Below are 20,261 nucleotides of genomic sequence, written 5' to 3'. Positions count from 1 at the left end.
GATGCCAGAAAAATTAGATAGTTATAGAACCAAACCAGCTCACAGGTATACAGCATAACACATCATTTGTTTTCCACTTCAGGATAAAATCTTCACATAAAACTTTCTAGCTTATTTTTCAGGTTGGCACCACAAAAAAAAAAATAATTCTTGCTGTACTCAAATCTTTTTATCCTGATATTCATGGTATCTCCACGGCAGATGATTTTGGTCCCATCTCTTTAAGAACACTTCATTGAAGTATACATCATGTCTCCTGCCTGAAAAAGTTGGGAGTGGGTAGGGAGGGATGGGGACAAAAGGAAAAAACCTGAACTATATTACTGAATATCTAAAGTAGGTATTTTGTAGAAAAATGTATCTTTATGAAAATGGGTCACTAGATCATGTAAACATTTGTAAATTAAGGGAATTATTTTAATGATACTAGACAACACAGTGAAATATATTTTGCCTAAATTTTTCTAGGACAAGCCTTCAACTGTTATAGATACAAAACTCTCGTGAGACAAGGAAAGAGAGGATAATAATTTATGGATTGAAGAAACACTGAGCAACAGACTTCAGTGAGCAATCCTGTACATCACAGAATGGAAAGAAGGGCCAGATGTAGTCATTACTTTTTTGCTTAATATATAGTGATTCTAGATAGTCCAATATTAGTAACATTAAACACCAGATGCACCATTCCTGATCTCCCACATTCTCTAAATGACAATTGTTTCACAACAATACTTCATACACATTTAGGAACTCAAAGTCAGTATAAAGAATTTGGTTTTAAATTTAAGCTCATTCAGTTTTTGGAGCAGAGATACAATCTTCACCATTACATCCAAAATTAAGCACACCAAAGAAAAACATACCCTTCTTTGGAGGAAAAGACAGTTACTTCAATTTACTTCCTCACAGGCAAAAAAAATGAAAGCTGTGTATCCATAAATATATGCACAGGTACCTGTTTGTATACACATAAATGTGTGCTCACACACACACACAAAGATCCTCTCTGTGCAGTAAAAATAAAGCACTGATAACTATGCTAAAATCAGTAATTAATCGCACTGTGATGGCTCCTCTCTCATGTCTATTCCCCACTGAAACTTGTAATCACGCCCCTGTCAAAAGATGCATTCAATAGCCCAGATTGCTGCAAGTACATCCACTAATATGTTCTTGTTTTTCAGCTCCTAATCTGGAGCAAACCTTCCTTCAAAGCTATTTAAAATTAACACAACTCCTAAAGTACAGGCAGCACAATTGCCAAGTCCTTTCTCCAATAATTACTTACCTCATAACTTGGTGCTTACAGCTAAAAGAATGTTTTTCCTTAGACCCTGAAACAATTAAAACATCTCTCCAAAGGTCTACCTAGGAAACAAATTTTAACTTTAGTCTTCTAGTTTTTAATTTCTCAGTTTATCTCTTACACAATGCTACAAGCAAGGTAACAATAATTCAGATTTTTGTGAAATGTAGAGAGCATGTTTTAAACACAGATCAGTTGCAATGTTGACACTAACTCCTCAAGTAGTCAGGACTATAAACTGTATTTATAAACCTACAGAAGAGTATGACAATGACTATGTCATTATGAAAACCAAAGTAATTCCTGCCTTAAAATTTGCATCTTCAGGAAGTAGGCAAAAAGCAGGACACGGCATTGTATTCAACAGAACACTTCACACGCTCCTATCCCAGCGAGGTATGCTGAGAATCACAGGTGCCTTTAAAAGCAACACACAATCCAGGCTCACAACACAGCAAGTACAAGGAAACAAGAAGCAGCACACCTTCAATATAGGTCAGTCAGTAATCCACAAACACCAGCACCTGCACCCAAGGGCCCACATGTCCAGTTCCTTATGTTAGCTCAGAGGGTGAGTAGGACAGAAAGCCCATCCAGTTTTCACAAATGAAATACAATCAGGGTTAGTATCTTCTTACAAGTTTTCTCTTTCCTTCCTGAAAGTGCATGAAAACACATGCTCCAATCCTTAGTGGATGGCAAAACCCCCTGTCTTCCTAAAGGTTTTTCAAAGCTTAATTTTCTAAGTATCTCCATGACAATAAATAATAAGTATCTGCATGAAGGTATTTATTAAAAATACCACCACCAGTTGATGTTCACTCTGTGTACCCCTCCATTTCAGCCAAGCAAATTTTTGTTCTTCCAAAACACAGTGGCATTTACCTCACTGACCTTGGGACTGCCTTCCTCCAGTATTTCTCCCTCATCAGTTTGCATGGGAACAGGATCTGTGCAAAGCTCTGCAGAAATGCAAAATACTGCCTAAAAGATAAACAACAAAGATATATTTTAAAAACAATGATTTTTCTGCCTTTAACAATGTTATGTGAGATTGCAGTGCACATAAACAATTCTAGGCTATGACCTTTATTGCTGCCATTCTGCACATATTTGCTGAAATTATGTTTTACACAAACAAGAACTGTTATTCAGGTTAGGAGAAAATTACTAAATTAAAAGAAAAAGAAAAATCCCGCTTAACAAGAATATACTTTTTTTAACTTTAAAGTAATTGCTGACTACTTAATGTAGTCACAGATTTTACTCATTAAAGCCACAGTCAGCAAGGATCATTCACACAGACCAGAGTTGAGAATTCTTTCTTACTAGGAAATAGCTTTTGTGCAAATATAAGATTTAAAGACTCAGCTTATAGCAACCTAAACATTACTAATTTGAAAAATTGATAAGTCTTCCAGTGATCTCACAGTACTTCTGAAGTCTTACTTTCAGGATTTTTTCCTTGACTTCATTTAAAAAATAAATACATTCTAAATGGTTCAAGGAATAGATAAAGTGATTCACCTTCAGGCTGGCATTTCCAGTTTAACCCAGGTCAACAGATCCCAGTGTTTCCAATATTCAACACTACTAGGCAACTGAGTAAGTTTGTTTGACAGTACCAGTGCAGTTCCAACTGAACAAAATCTGCACTCCAAACTTCAAATTGTAAAGTAACTTATGGAAGGATGCAACACAATCAGGGAGACCTTGGTGTTTAAGATTAGAATGTCTCCTACTCCAAAGGACGAGGCTTCTTTCAGGGGTAATGGATCAAATTAATTAATTGAAGAGATCAAATGCACCAGCATAAATTCAGCAGGAATCTCTCACTGAAAATGCCAGACATAAATCATGACCAGATCTCTAACATTCCAGGTGTATGGAAAGTAAGGGCTCACACTGAGTACACTGAGTTAAGAATTCTCTTAAAGCCTAGAGGTTGCTGGCCTTTAACAGCTGTCCCTCTTGAGATTATGTAACTCTTCAACTGCACCAGCATTTAACATCCATTTCAAGTTTCTCTCCTCCATCTCAGCTAAAGAACTGTTGACTGTCACCTTCACAGCAGCAATTCCAAGCCTGGAAACTGACAAGAGAAAGCTTCTAAATGATGCACCTCCTTCACTTCATTGTTAAATCCTGTTCAGAGTGTAAGGCTATCTGCACTCCAAACACCCCTGTTATGCTGCACATAGGTAAAACAACATCTGTCATGGTTGACTCAAGGAGTGAAGAACATGTTCTACAAACATTAAGGGCCTGAAGCTACAAAATGTTACATACAACTTAATAATTCTTACAACCAACAAACTGTTACATTCAGTAATATCATACATTCTAGTGCAAGGCACAAGAGTTGTAAAGGCTTAGAGCACAGTAATTTCCTTTCCTGGGGAAAGAAGGAACGAGGAGAAAAGCAAACTCTTATCCAAATCCTCACTTAAATATTCTGTCTTCAACACACAATCAAAAATCAGAGGTATTATATGCTAAGCATGACATCTATGGCAAGATCCTCCCGCCTATAACAAATGTTTCTTGCTTTTTGTTCTGCACCACAGTGGAGGAGGCCAGGCGGGGCAGTCCCTGTCCATGGTACTTCTTCGCCATGCTCGATTTCTGAAACCCACTCCAGAACTTCCAGAGCTGGGAGTTTTGGAGCATGATTTTGCAGTATCAGAGTCAAGTAATTAGGCAGCTCCTCAGATTTTTGTTAGACAGACAGTCTGATGTCTAACAGCCAAAACGGCTTTTGCCAGAAGGATTCCCGTGGCACTTACCTGGCCACAAAGTCAGAGAAATAAGCAAGAATGAAGCTGAGCTACAAAAACATTAAAAGAAGCTTATATATAAAACAAGACCGGAAAGGTCAGACCAAGAGCACTGCAAGGGGAAGTCACTTTTCATTCTGAGTGCTGGAAGAACTCAAACATAAGCCTCTGAAAACCTGATGTGTTTTATCTTCCGAGATCCCTCACTACCAGAGGAATTGGCGGTATTTGACACCAGTTTTTATATACTACTCCTGGAAGAAGACAAAAAAACTACCAACCAGTGCATCTCAAAGGAGGAAAGAAAAGGTCAGTAGAACTAGGAAATAAGAAAAAATGCAAAGGCCACAAGAACAAAGAAAAGCAAGCAATTCCACAGACAACAGATTAAATACACTGGAACTATCCAGAACTCAGAGATTAGAGTAGGAAACTGAATGAATAAACTTTTTTACTTCTCCACTGTATTTTCTTTTTTATAATTTCTATTTTCTCTCTTAATTTATCCTAGAATTAATGTTTTCTTTGCTTTAATGTTTTAAAAAAAACATATAATATTATGTCATACAATACTTAGAGTGAACCCACATATATGGGATGGTTAAAAGGTAGAAGTTCTGAAAGGCTCAGTTATTTGTAAAACTTCAAAGGGAAAAAGAAAATCCACCAACAAATTTTTTTTAGCTGGTGCAGGAAGACAGACTACAAGAAGTATTGCAAGAGGAAGTTTTGCTGAACATTATCCTTTTTTTGTTTGGTTTGGGTTTATTTCATACTTGATTGCATTTGCTTCTGGGTCCTTTCAGGAGACAAAACATCCTGCAATAAACTATGAGCCCAATTCAATAATTTTGATGTTCTTTTTCATATATGAATCATTGATTCCCTTAGCCACTGGCACAAGAATGCTGCATTGCAAGCTTATTTATTGCTAAAAGGAGATATTTCAAGATTCCTGAATCCATGGGACACAACCCCTGTGGCAGACTTTTATAGCAGTCATTTACAACCGAGGGTGACTTCTCAGTCAACAGAGACTGCTTTTTGCCAGCACATGAAGAAACAACATAATTATTCCATGTTACTGACATCACCTCTTCAGCTCACCAGCTTCTGGCCAGAGCACTGAAGGTGACACACAGGGTCATTAACCTTATACATGGAGGATGGAAGGGAAGTAAGAATTTGTACTAGCATCCTACAGAATCAGGAAAATGACAAAAGCCTAAAGGCAGTTGTTTATTTATATTCAGTACTTAATGTGGTATGTCAGGTTCCCAGGTGATAAAAAGGAAGTTTATAGACAGTCCATTTAGATTTTCAGATCCAGCACCTATCAAAGTAACTCCTGGAAAAGGTCAAAAGTAAGATAATCCTCTTCTTCTACCCTTGCATATATCCACCCAAACTACTTGAAATGTTACTGAAATCCCCCAATTTTTTATTCACCTGATATCCTTAGAAAAATTAACTAACTTCAACTGGAGTAAGGCAACACCAAGGAAGGCCTGACAAATAGCGATGCACTGGTATGCCCACATCCAAGGTAGCAAATGCACATCTGAACTTAGGAACAACTTTTATTTAACTCTTCCAAATGTAAATACCGTGATGAGAATCTATTCTCAAAGGTAAAAACATTCATTAATACGAACCAGATGGATTTCTTATGAACTTAAATGCCTACTGCAATACTGTCCTGCGATTAAACAGTATTGTTTTGGGATAATCCAGTTTGATATTTAGCCCTATTTTTGCTCCATCTCTTTCTGCGGCGAAGATGTACTCAATTTGTTTACTGGGACCAGCACGACAGATGCAGCTACCAGAGACTCGGTGTAAGCAGAACAGCGCAGTGTCCTTATGGACACCATCTCTGCACTACAGCATTCTAACACACTCTAGCAAGCAAAACCTGAACAAAATTTCCATGTATTTATAAATCCCTGAAAACCAATACCAGTGAATGAGGTATTTCCTCCAGACCTAATTTTCCCGCCACACAGAAAGGTGGGAAGTATGATAAAAAACCCAAGGTCCTCAATAGCAAAAGAGAGCTGGAATTCCAATGATTTTAAATTTGGTTTCATCAAACAGGCACCACTGGGACTAAGCACCTTGTCTAATTCAAGGGCTTGGACTGAAGAGAAAATCTGTTCTTCATTTGATAATGAAGAAAAAACTTCAAGCTTCTAAAGGGTGCAGCTGCGAGAGAAGCACTTATTAATCTACAACCAATTGTGATTTCTGTGAATTCCCAAGTCTAAGTTGGATACGGCCCACTAGAAACCCCCAAAGGACGGTAAGACCGCCCAAACTGTCACCATTACAGACATTAAGCAGAAATTGAAGGTAGGTCCCAAACTCTCTCACAAAGCTAAACAGGCACATGACTGCTCTTCCAAGATGGTGATCTTATATACGTGGCATACTTGAAACAAGAGCATTTAGAACAAGGCACTACTTGACTAAATTGTCTTACATGAGACTGCGCTTATTTGACACAATTGTATCGACACATGATCGCTGTCACCAGCCTCTAGGTACAGACAAAATGTTCATTTTTAACACATGATCCAGCCATATTGTATTTAATTGCTAAAGCATTGTATTACATTGGGTCTGTTAAGAATGTACAAAAGCAACATAAATTTTAATGTAGAGAAGAACAGAGTATTTTTTGTCATTTTAAATGCAAGTTGCTCTGAAAACAAGAGCATTCAGAAGATAAAAAAACCCTGACTATAACTTTATTGCTTATAGGAAATAATCACTTACCAATTCCAGTGACTTAAAAAATCTCAACATAAATTAACTAATTTTCAAAGAAAATGATGCATCATACATATCAGCTTTAGCTTACAGAAACAAATCACATCAGGCAGTAGCAAACTTCACACCAAACCCACAGGAAATAACACACTAGAAAGCACATTAAAACAGACATACATCCTACAGTATCTTAAGAACCAGCATAGGCTATTGTTCTTCTCACCTCCAATTTTTAAGATCACAATACTGAGCTTTGGTTGATTTTTACCTTTGACAGTTTCCAAGGGCTGCCAAAGCCCTCAAGGATCCGTCCTGGCTACATTCAGTGCAAAAACAAAACCCTAAAAGGAGACAAAAAAAAAAATTTAAAATGTCAACCAACTGTGGTCATTAGTAAATTAAAAACAAACATAAAAACAAAAGTCAACTGTCTCCAAAGCTCAGCAAACCTAGGTGCACAGAAGTGAAAGGAATGGCTGCCATCAGGAAAATATTTTCTTAAAATTCTCCCCATAACCTCCCATCCAAATCTGGAAAAACAGTAAACACTGGTAGCATGTGTGAGAGAATCTCCTACTGACTATGAGATACAACAGAACAGTAGGAGGCTCTAGAAACAATTTCTAGTCACAACTGGAAAAAACATGGGGTAAAACTGGTTTCTTCTACAAGAACTGAGAGAACACACACACCACAAGTGTGTTTCCTTACAGTCAAGGGAAGTGATTATGTAATCCTACAGTAACTCCTGAATATTAAATATTATGCGTAAAAATTAATCCTACACCTACCAATTGTCAGGTATTTAATCCTATTTTGAAAGAGTAACATAGCAGCACTGCACTGGCTAACAATCAAGCCCATTTCAAATCATAAATAATCTGTCTTAACCACAGCTAGTATTAAACACTTCAGTTTTGGTTTTGCAGAACATAACCAACTTCCAGGAATTAAAAGAAGTCCACAATCATCAGCTTACCACTACACATACAAGTTAACATCACTAAAATCTAAATTATTCCAGCTGCCATTATTCAGGTTTGTTGTAAGAGATTTGAATGTGGTATTTTTCTAAATTCACTGCATCATTTTTTTGGCTACTACTCCTCAATGTACAGAATCATTTAGGAACAAAGTGCTCCTGTCATTGGACTAACTGCCATAAACTGAGTATTTTTTTTCCTCATCTTCTAGCATTAAATAAGAGTTTTCTGGGCATGATTTCCATTCAAACAATTTCTGACTAGAAAATACATTTGGTGATAAAAGGGAGTCTTACCTGCCACTGCGGTTTACCTGTCCCCTGGCTTAGTGAGTGAATGTTTTACAGAGCCAAACTTTAATTCTGAACCTGGTTCTGGCTTATGCTGTGGGGTGATTCTGATAAAGCAATCAAGAGCACACTCTGCTCAAAAGGCCTGTCTTAAAACATCATCTTACAAAAATCAGCTGCTGATGTAAATAAGCAAAAACTCAATCAGGACATTGGCTTCAAGTAATTCACAACTTCAAAACAACACAGAAATATTTCATGGTTTTTCATCTACAGCACAGCAGCAATGTAACAGTCATGATTTACTATAAAAATTACCCAGGACAACACAGGTCTCACTGTGATGGTAATTCTCCACTTAATTTTCCAAAGCTGAGGATGGAAACAATTTGTAACCAGTAATTTGGTAGGAGATACTACAGGTGCATGAGAAGAGGATTTGCAACCTCTTGATTTCACATGGTTTAGAACAATCTCTTTGCATTACTTAGGTGGAAGGAAATCCAGGAAGGATCAGTACTTCAAGGAAAAATGAGCTAAAGATACCACTCTAAACAAAGCAGCTAGGAGGAATGGGAAAAGGTAGAAATCCTCAATCTCTCACAGAAAAAAAATCCAGAGGAATATTCAGGAATGGCAGTCACATGTGCCACAAAATCACAGTGGTGTTCTACAGCAAAACATGACATGAGAAAGGGTGTCCATTATGTTTAACTAAGCGTTGGCTGCACAACTTCATATTTTGTTCTGTATTAAATTCTTTGCACTGATATTTTTGGTAACATGGAAAATATTTCAGTTGTTCATGTAGATATCACACAAGTACTTAAAAAAAGATAAATAGCTGTAACTTGGAATAGAAATCATATACATTAGTCTGTACTGCTCTCCTAAAGTAACATGAGAACAGAAGGACCATAAAGATGTTACAGAATGTCACCCTTTTTGATTCATTGTTAAGGGAGATATGTGAAACATCCAAAAGGATACTTCTCAAATGGTCCCAAATCAGACTTTCATTTTAGAAAATCCTGACTCTAGCCTTTGAGTCTAAAGACAGTCTTGAAACATAAGGACAGAATACTTCATCATCACCTTCCCAGTCATCCAAACCATTTACATAAACAGTATTTCAGGTGCTAAATGTTTCTCCACCCAGTAAAGGAAAAGTAAACAGAAAAGCTTATTTAAAAAATGTTTTGTTGCACCTTTTTGCCACTTTCTAACGTACAAAGCAGCATACACCCCACTTCTTTTCTGTTCATACCGATTTTGCTAAAGAATCCCTTAAAGGTTACAGTGAACATAAAATATATTTGTTGTCACCTTGCTACAGCAGCCTATTGTAAGTTATACTTACATACGTAATCCACACATCACTTCTCAGCTGTAATCAAGATTACATCCCAACTATAATCAGCCAAAGGCTGCCAAGTGGTTGAATTTTCCAAAGGCCTTTATGCTTTGTTCCACTCTGTCTTTTCACTGTGACTGAAGCATACATACACACATTTATGTGCATATACACATATATGTGTGTAGATAAAACATGTATGCAACAAAACACCCTCCAAATTATTTCAACTTTTTCTCTTCAAGACCTCGAACACTCTACACCACAATGTTTATGCAAACTATCAAACTGAGGTTGCTGGGAGTAGTGAATCTTAACTGACTGTCAGCATCTTCTTGACAGTCGGCACCACAGGAAGAGTTGTGGTGATACCTGGAGCAGCAAGGAATTAATAGATAGTGAATTGAGAATATCACATGCTTTTTACATGCCACATCAAAGTTTAACCCACTCAAGAGATTTGTTCTGCAAAGTTGGAAACAATCATTAAAAAAAACCAAAAAAACCCAAAAAAACATTATTTTCAATTGTTCATCTCTGGTTCTATTAGGTCTTGCAAATTATTGGTTTTCAGGCACAGAAAAGTGCTACTTCACACTGCTAATGCTGCCACTACTTGTTAACAGTAGCAATGCTTGGAATCCCAATGGCACAAAAGCAGTCATTACCATAAGTATCACAACTATCATGGCATTTAATGGTGCCCCAAGTGGCAAAACCAGCCTGCAATCAACATGCTCAAAATGCCAGCAATCCATGTATACCAGCATTCCAAAGGATTCAGCACCGCTGGAGCTTCACTAGTGCCACCAAGCCTTTATTTCAGGGCATTTGCAAAGTGACAAAATCTTCAGAATACAGAGTATCAGGTTTTCTAAGGAAAAGTAGAGAGTGGAGACACCACTGGTCTACTAGACCAGAGACACGAAGCATTTTTCTCCATCTTAAGTAAAACGTTGTGATGAGTGAGAAACCTGCTTCTCAACAGCTCAACTTTAAACCTGAAAGCTATAAATAACTCCTTTACTGCTGATAATCCCAACAGAATCATCCTGACAGATTATTCATACCACTAAAGTCAACTCAAGATCGAAGGTTTCCTTTTGAGCCACCAGTTACACTCATCAAGTCCTATACAGCAGTATGTTTATCAAACCCAGCAGCAGTAACTAAATTAAAACTGATAAGGTGGTAAGCAGCCTTGTGCAGAGGAAAGGGGGAATGGTGGCTTGTTCACTGACAGCAGCTATTACAAGAGCTAAAGACAACATTACTAACAATCATTCACATCCAGGACAGGATTGGAAGATGCCATGCCTCTCAAACTATCTAGTTCTTACAATCTCCCTATATTTAATTAGAATGGTATCAAGGTTTCCTGCGTTAAACTATCCTTTTGCTTTGTTTGCTTTTACAATAAGAGCTGCGCTGTTAAGGAACTCACACCAGCATGGCAATATTGGTGCTAAATCCTCCAGCAGCCATAAAGGCAGACAAGCATCCCCTGCTGCCCGAGAAAGGCTTTAGGTCTCAGCACTGCACCCTGTAATGCAGCCTCGGGCAGAAGGTTATGGCCAGACTGAGCCAGGACACAGCCAGCAGGAAGGCCAGGGCAGTGTGATGGAAAATAAAGCTTAAGACACAATCTGCTTTTTAAACTTCACTCTTTTATAGTTTACACCCTGAAATTTTCCAAAATAATGTTCCATATTTATCTCACTTCTAATGATTAATAACAGAGAGGTTCTTTTATACAAAGACGTTCTGACTTCCCACTAACAGGATTATACATGCAGAGAAGTCCAAGATCTTAGCACAATTATTGTCAAAGAAAACAAATGCTGAGTTGTTAAGCAAATAATTCTAAACTATAATTGCAAACACCAACTTTGAACATAACCAGCTGCCAAATAGAACTCCATCAATATTTATAGCATGACATCAGTCTGAATTGTACTTTTCAGCTATTTCAGCACCTAAGAAAGGAACAGGAAGCTAATTTTCAAAAATCTGTTTTATATTCAATGATGTTTTTTCAGTCTTCAAAGAAATGAGGCAATACACTCATTTTAATGGCTAATTTTTAAATTTAAAGACAATGCAAGTTATTACTGATACAGTGCTAGTCCTCAACACTGCAGTCTTTACTGAATACGTTTAGTTAGTACTACTGAATTTGGAACTACTTGCAAGAGCAGCTTCAGACCTGCTCAACGATGTGTGAGGTCAGGGCCCTAAATTTTCAGTCTTTTGGCACAAAAGAGTTCTTCAGCTTTCTAATCTTATTTCCCCTGAAAGTGGCATTTAAAAGATAAATAACCCAGCTTTACTATTGCGACCAAAACCACAAAAGTCTATGTTTAGGCTAGGTACTTGAACTACCTGACAACTGATTTTCACAGTCAAGTTCTCCCACCACATTTAAAAACCTAACTCTTAAGATTTCCTCCTAGATTTAAATGTTCTTCACTTATATATTACTTTTTGTTCATCCTTTATTAAATCTGAAAATTCAGTAACACAAATTCTCAATTATTTTTGGTCCCAACTTTGTAAGACTAAAGTTAGTTTTAGTTTATTTACATACCCAGCTGTGCAGGGGTGAGATAAGCTGATATACAGTATCCATACACAAGGCAGTGCCAGTTTATCTAGCTACCTTCAACTGGTGAAAGCAACATTATCCAACATTGGTTAAGTACAGGGTTAGAGCTGGAGAGGGAGAGGACTAATTATGTCACTGTATTCTTGGCCTCAGGCTACCGCAATGTAACACTGTCAGGAGCATTTTCCTTTGCTTATTAGACAATGTAAAAAAGTATTTGATACAATGGGACTTCTACCTGTTTTCTCCACAGTCTAATTTAGTTTTCAATCAACAGGAAGCTTCTCTCACTATGAATCTATTTTCCACAATATATAAATTGCCAGGGACAGGGAAGAGAAAGTTGGATTTTGATTATGAAAGAACCAGAGGAGTTAACATCCAACAAATGAGAGTATTATCAGCAAGTTTTGGTTGCATCTCTGAGTGCTTTGAAAATTAAAAAGGTCAAGCAAAGAAAATTATAGACACTTAATCTATGGCAGCTATGGAGTTTAAAAAATGTGTGAAAAAGCCTAGCTCTGCAATAAAATACATCTTCACCCTTTCAAGTATCATTTAGCAAAGTGAATGCTATCAGAAACATAGGCAACTTCCCCTAAGCTTTTATTAAATACAACAGAAACACTGAACAGCAACTAAAATCTACACCTGTTCCTCAGGCTATCAGCACACCAGCTGCAGAAAGTAGACGAGCAGATCCTGAAGCACCCAAACATTTATCCAAGCAAAAAGCACAGCTATAATAATAAAAACTCAATTTTAGCTTTACCATCCCACTTTGCCTTGAAGGGCTAGGAAAAACATGAGGCGAGGCTGTATGAAATCACCACAAAAAAGACACTTACTATGAGGGGCAGGGAAATACTATAGTATTATAGGGAGTAGTATAGACAAGATCTATTTTAAATGTGAGGATCCATTTCAAATGGATAATATAGAAATATTAAGTATTGATTTTTTTTTTTGCAGCGTCAATGAAAAATGGTATGAATCTTAATGAACAGTCACAAATGAGCACTGTGGCTTGACTCTTTTTATTCTCTTCAAGAGAAGACTCATCTGCATTTTTAATTTGCAAGAATAGGCATCTGATACAATGCAATTCAAACCTGATAATGCAGAATCTCAGCCTTTGACAAACAAAAATACTAGAAATTTAATTTTAAACAATTTTTTTTCAGAACCCAAATACATATGGAAGGACAAGAATATAAATTACAATGGCTGTAATAGTAAAATATCCTGCATAGACACAGATTTGTGCCAAAGCACTCATTTTTAGCTTCTTAAAGGAATTAAGTGGAACTTAAAAAACAAATAAACAAAAACTCCAAAATAAAACCCCCAAACATAGTTATCAGAATAAACATATTCCCAACACAGAGTGAAACTGCTATATTTACAACAATATAAGAATGCTGTTATAGTAACACTAATACATCCAGGAAGGATCTCAATACATAAAAATCCCAGAGAGGGTCACAAAGAAAAACCCCATTAAAATAGCTGAAAATGCTTTAAAGCCACTATTTAGAGCAATAGGTATTATGGCCTTCTTTCTTAAAGGGATTTTGAGCTGCTTCAGATCAAGGATGATAGTTCATTCTGGACTGAAGTACATTTTGGTCTTGGTAAGAAGCTGGGGTAAGGGGACACATTCCCTTCCTCTATCCCAGAGGCAATTTTTTTAAATCAAAACATTATCCTAATATTTTTTCCCAAGTTCCTCATCATTCTTTATGCTAGTTGCACCCTCTAATACTATTACCTTACAGTTTCTCAAGTCACAATGTGCAAGCAACAGAAACCTCAGAGATCTGAAATAGTGTTTCACTGTAATGGTAAAGTGAGTGAGTGTATAGGTGATTTAATCTTCTACAAAATCTAACTTCTGGAAAAGCTTTTAAATCACAAAGTTACTGTACTGCTGTACGAAAAGCAGAACATACTGTCAGCTGTAATAATAAAATAAAATGTACTCTGCGTCACTTCCATCTTCTCCAGAAAGAGACATCAGATTATTTCTAAGGATCCCCAAATGTCCCAAAAGAGAGGTAAAAGGTTCTCAAATGTCCAGAAGAGCTGGACAACCAGCTCCTCTCTTCATCTCCTAAGACACAGAAGTTCATAACTAGAGGAGACTGACACCAAAGTGCTGAGTAGTTTGTATCTCTTGGCTGTAAGAAGCAGTGAGACAAGAGGACTTACTCCCATTATCACTGGTCAATCACCCTAAGGCCAAAATATATTTAGTCCACAGTAGGCTGGCAAGTCCCTGAAGAGCTCCTTCTACTCCCCAGAGGTGGGTTTCCTATCTTTCCTACCACTCATGTAGTACTGTCGTGAGAGTTGTGCAGTGAGGTCACAGGGCCAGGGAAGTTGGTAATGAGATTGCCATGGAACAGCCCAGGAGTTTCTTAGCTCTGCTCATGTGGAGACCTACTGGACCAGTCCTAAAACAAGAAGGCCAGCAAACATTCAGCTACTAGATTTAAAATCATTTAACTAGTGAAACTCTCTCACAAAGTCTGCTTTTGCCACACGAGCAACACATTAGAGAACGCAGGTACAACCAGTTGTTTGTGGTAAGAAAGAAAGACGGACTCGAGTAGGAAAAAAAAAAGCCCTGCAACCCTAGGATACAAGATGATCAGAGGAACAGGAAGAAGCATTTCCAACAAACAAAATAGAGACTAGAATCTGAAAAATCTTCAAACTTAGCAGACGAAAGTCAACAATATTTGCAAAAATTATGTTCTTTGTAGACTACTACCAGATCAAAGGGCATAAATCTCTCCTGTTACAGAACATATTTTACTAATAAAAACCCCAATACACTACTGAAAAGCCCTGCCAGGCTGTTTTTCTTTATAGCACTTTTTATGACACTATCAAGAGTCATGATAAAATTATAAAAATTAAATGGAAGTAAAAACATCAATGACTTTTACTTCATTACTCATTTAGATGGATTAGAGGACTTCCCCTCACACAAGCAACATGATATTATTGTATCACCTTTTGACTAATCCTCTGTCAGGCTATCTAAAATTATCAACTCTTTGTTTTGCAACTTTGCTTCTTATCCTTTCATCCGCTAATTAGCTTTCCAGCCTCCCATCTTCTGTGTACCATGGTCAAAATATATCAACTTCCAGGTTATTTTTCACACATTTATTCTGACCAGTATCCTGTAGCACACAGCACAAGTGCTGCCTTATGATATCTCCCATTTCTCCTGACAAGCAGGATGCTGCTCCACAGACTTAAAAGCTAAACTGGCTAAGAGCTGCTTTCAGATCCATTCTACTTTTTTAAGTAGATATTTTAAAAAATTTAAACAGTGCAAGTCTCAGATAGAACATTAACTTGCTTCCCAGATTTTCTCACAGAGGAACTATTGTGTTTTTTCTAATCCACAGATATTAAATCAGGAAATACATGCACGATATCCAATTTCAGAACTACTAAAGCTGGCAGAGCCCAGAAACGCAATCCGTACTGACTAGCTGAAACTGGAAAAGGTCATCTCCATAGCTCACTACATGGTAAACACGGAGAACATCCAAACTCCAACCACAACTCTTACACTGATGAAAACTTAAAAACCTCAGAACATTCCCCTACAACATGATGCAAACCATAAGTGCAAAAACACCCTCTCCCTCTAACCACTATAAGAAGGCAAAGGGAGAAAATAAATTTAACGTTCTCACTGCCTACTGTTCTGAAGGAGAAAAAATGAGTGACACCAACGCTTTGCAGCAAAGCATGTTTACTTCTCTGAAGAAATAAAAAATAATGAGTAGAAGTGCAACACAAAGAAGGCATGAACAGAAGAGAAATGTAAGGACGTATAAGAGTTTTACTACCCGCTGAAGGGACAGAGAACAGCAATCAGAATATCCTGATTACTCTCACCCCGGTCACCTCTGTCACCTCGCAAGCAGAAATACCAGCAGGCAACTACTTGTCTGACAGTAGCAGCTGGTCCAAGTACCAAAAAGTGCCCCTATTTTTATTAGCAGATAGTAGCCAAAAGTTTAGTTTAGATTCACAAGAGATTGACATGAATTCTTCAGTCCATATTCCACACTGTTTGCTGCAACTTTAGCATATACGTTTTATCTGAAAATGGAGAAACACAGTAAATGCTAAGCTAAGGAAGTCTGTTAGCAAGAATATATGTATTTTTCTACCACAACTGGTCAAACTATTGGAAATGCATGTTACTGTTTGCTCAACATCTCTGTGCTAGGTTCTTGCAATTAGAACTGAAGTCTGACATTCCTTTGCTATTCTTTCCCTAAGACAGTGAAACATTTCATGATTAAAATTTCTGAAAACGCAAGAAACAGATCATTACAAGCAAATCCACAGCAAATACATTTTATAAGCACTGAGGTGACAGAAAACCAGTGGTACATATGTGCTAGTATCAGGTACTTCCCTCCTTTATTTCTGTGATAAACATGCTTAATTTATCCTGTGAAAACAATGCCAGTTCTTCACAAAAACACATCTACTGACTCAAATTACACACAGGTTAAGGATGAGTGAAAAACAAAAACTAATGATAAAGATGTGAATAGCTGCAAGATGTTAGGTATGCTGTAGGTAGAAGTACTGCAGAATTTGTGTATCTAAGAGCAGCACTATGAGCAATGACTGAGGAAAGCCATTGCAAAGAAACTGGAAAATGACTGTCCGTTGTTATTACTGCACAAAGCAGACAATACCTATGTATAAAAAGATTTCCAAGAAAATAAACACAATAATGGCAATAAGTGACTAGAACAGACTGCATCCAAGCATTTTGCAGAAAATGGAGAATAGAGCAACCAAACCATTAAGCAGACTATTAATAAACTCATTCAAGTCAATAACTAAGCTTCTTAGACTTATTCTATGATCTCCAGTTCGTACTGCTTAATTGTAAATCCAATTTCTTCTGTGAGCAGAACTACACCAGCTTTATTGGAGGGAAAAAAAAATCACTCAAAAACCCAAGAGAACAAACCCCATTTGAACATATTTTCAAATTACTAATTTTATAGCAGTCCTCCGATTCTTTCCATCATTCTGGCTGCAGCTATTCATCCCACTGTTCTAGATGCAGCTATCGCTATATATGATTTTTATTATGCATTACTTCTGCAAAAAAAATTAATTTTGAATTTCTTACTTGCTATGATACGAGGCGGAGCTAAGGTAAAATACACTACCTCAGAGCTACGCAAAATTCTCTCCTGAAGCTTCCTCCTCTGAAGTCATCCTCCAACATCAAGTTTTAATGATGAAATAAGCATCACCAAGCAAAGCCATGACACACACTCAGCCTAAATGTTTTATTGGACTATTCAATCACACAAACTCTGGAGATTAAGCTTTGTCAAGACTTTTATGTCTAAACGTTTGAACTTATTGTTTAAATGAAAGTGTAGATCTCTACCTAAATTTGCAGATATACAGAAACTGGAGTAATACATTAATTCAAAAGTCTGCCTAATCAAGAGACACAGACTTGTTTATTATTTTTACCAGAACTTCTGCATTACAGGATTCAGGTAATTCCCTTTAAGCATTCCAATAACTCCATTTTGCCCATCAGCACACATGTAGTATTGCTAAACAAGATAAATGTAAAATGATGACATTACCTACTCTCTACTAAGATAGATCTGCCTGTCCCTTACTGCCCCAAAACCTCACAGTAGGTTACACCTCTCTGGGCTCCCTTACCCCATCTCCAGTCTTAACTTTTTGCAGGGTGATTTCTTCGCTGATGAATTGTCTAGTTACAGCTGCAACTCACTTAAGTAACTCAGGTGAAAAGCTGAACCTGCAAACCCCTTCCCCCAAAATACATCTACCCAGCAGACCCTGCAATAACCATGGCTCATGTAGAAAAACTGGAGATCATCTTTTAATTCGAGGCCTTGGGTAATGCAGCAAATGAGAGCATTTAATCACACCTCAACAGCAAGCATTCCAAGGAATCTGCACCCTCAAAGAGTCACCACAGGAGAGGAGGGCATTGCTGAGCAACTTCAGTGTGGAAAAACTAACTACAAAGCTGAACATATTTAATAACCCTACGAATCGAAGTTATCACCTCTACAACATTTGTAGCAGGAACTAATTTCCAAAATCCATTCATATGGTAGCAATATTACTGGAAAACACTAGGTATAACAGACCTTTCAAATACAGAGCTGTACAATCCCCAAAGACTAACCTACTATTTTGCAGGAAAAGTCAGGTTTTCTAGAGGTTGTAAACGTGACACTGAAGTCTCGCATGTCATCATTTAAAAATAGTAATTAATGGATTGTAAAAACAAACAAAATAAAAGTTAACTTTACAAAGAGGTATTTTAACAAATGTTCATGAGGGTAGTGAAACGTTACCATGGAAAAACAAGCACTGTTTACAGCAGTAATCATCTCTACTTTAGCTAGGAAAACACTTTGCTGAGTCTTCGGTTTATTCAACAAGCCTCAGCTGTATGCTGTAGTAGATCCTCCTACATGTACTTTCATAAAGCAGATCTGAGCTTGCAAGATACCACGCTGCAAGCAGCGCTTATCCACAGCCAGCGAAGCGTCTCCAGAAACAAACATTCACTCATTTTGCTACAAACAGCTGGGGAAACTTTTTTCCCCCCTGGGAAACACCTCTGAACACGGTCACTCTTCCCGCCCGCCCATCACATATACACACACACATTTTAACCCGCATCGCCTTCCACTCATCCAGCGCGGTTTGCAGTGGTACCAACGCAACCTCGGCTCTGTCCCCACACTACAGCACTTTTTTCCCCCCATCCACACAAGGGCTCCTCGGAGTCTTGCCGCCGCTGTACCTCCTGCCCGGCCTGGGTGACCCGGCGGGCGGGCGGCTCTTCCCCGGGGCCCTGTGTGGAGCCGGAGGGGGCGGCGAGCGGCGGCCGCACGTGAGGCGAGGAGGGGGCAGCGCTCGCCCGGCTGTGCCCCGGGACAGGCACTCGGCGGGGTCGGGGCGGGAGCAGCGGCTGCTCCGCCACCGCCGGGGCAGCGCCCTTGAGCCGCCGCCGCTCGGGGCCCCTCCCGCCGGCCCGGCCCCCCCGTCCCTCCCCCGCCCCGCGGCACCGCGGCCCGGCGCCAGAGGCCCCTCAGAGGCGGCGCGAGGGTCCGCAGGGCGGGAAGGGCTCGCAGGGAGTCCCCGCGGCGGGAGCTGGGAGCGGGGATGGGGGGTAGGTGGGGGGCCCGTCCCGCACTCACCGCCGAGGCGCCGCCGCGGTGCGCTGAGCCCCCGTTCTTCTCAGTGCCGGGGGCGGCTCCGCCCGCCCGGGAAACACGAACCCCAGGAAGCGAAAGGCGAAGAAGCTGCGAAAAGCGTCCCCCCCCTCCGCCGGCCCCGCCAAAAAAACACCACCGGGGGGGGGAAAAAAAAAAAAAACCAAAACCAAACTTTCCTCGCCGCCGTCTCTCCCTCCCCCGAGGAGCACGAACCCAAACACACCGGGACACGCCCCCGCACCGCCCCTCGCACCGCCCATTGGACGGCGCCCCGCCGACCCTCACGCTGATTGGTGGTTCTGCCTGCTCGTCTTCTCCTTCCGCTCCCCTTTCCGCCCCTTCACGCTGCCCATTGGGAAGAGTCTAGGAGATCTCTCCGCCCATTAGCCAGGAAGCACGTCAATCAGAGCGGAGCACCGCCTCTCGACGCTTTTGATTGGGTAGTCGCGTCACTACACACTCACCGATTGGCTGCATTTGCTGGCTGTCACCGCTTAACGTTGCCCCCCCCTTCACATCCCTCACTGGCTACCGCCCCTTCTTCCTCTGCCAGTTGTCTGCGAGATTTGCCCCTTAAATGGGGCACTCGCTTGCCCGCTTCGACTTGTCCCGCCCTTCCGCCCGACGGCTTGGTCTGTGGGTCGCACCCTCCGACTCCATTAGAGAAGGAATGTTTCCTGTTACACCGTAACAGCGCGGACACCCGCCCACCGAGCCGCGCTCCTCGGCGGCCCCACGGACCCTCCTCAGCCGAGGCGAGGTTACGTCAGTTTGTGCACTCATTTGCCGGCTGCATGGGCGAGGGGCCGTGACGGGCATAGGCGATAGCGGGTATGGCCGCTCAGCGACGCCGCCACACAGCAGCGACGCCACACTGCCCGCCGCCCC

At 39.6% G+C, this 20,261-nt stretch overlaps 1 protein-coding gene across 12 annotated transcripts in view; it reads right to left on the bottom strand.

Moving 5' to 3' along the window:
* The window catches only part of LOC131591424 (trinucleotide repeat-containing gene 6B protein), a 124,915-nt gene extending 105,244 nt beyond the window's left edge, over positions 1 to 19,671 (bottom strand). For 2 of the 12 annotated variants that reach the window (XM_058862112.1, XM_058862114.1), the window contains exons 1-3: positions 19,356 to 19,516; positions 7,127 to 7,199; positions 2,204 to 2,293 (exon numbers count right to left, since the gene is read on the bottom strand). In XM_058862112.1, the coding sequence (XP_058718095.1) occupies positions 2,204 to 2,248 (45 nt within the window). In that variant the 5' untranslated portion in view covers positions 2,249 to 2,293; positions 7,127 to 7,199; positions 19,356 to 19,516. The other 10 variants (XM_058862106.1, XM_058862107.1, XM_058862119.1 and 7 more) reach the window with 9 other exon arrangements.
* Positions 19,672 to 20,261: the final 590 nt, after the last annotated feature.

The sequence above is a fragment of the Poecile atricapillus genome, chromosome W (genome assembly GCF_030490865.1).
Source record: "Poecile atricapillus isolate bPoeAtr1 chromosome W, bPoeAtr1.hap1, whole genome shotgun sequence".
NCBI classification, from domain to species: Eukaryota; Metazoa; Chordata; class Aves; order Passeriformes; family Paridae; genus Poecile; species Poecile atricapillus.
Note: the sequence above shows the minus strand (reverse complement) of the source record. Positions and strands in the feature narration are given on the sequence as shown.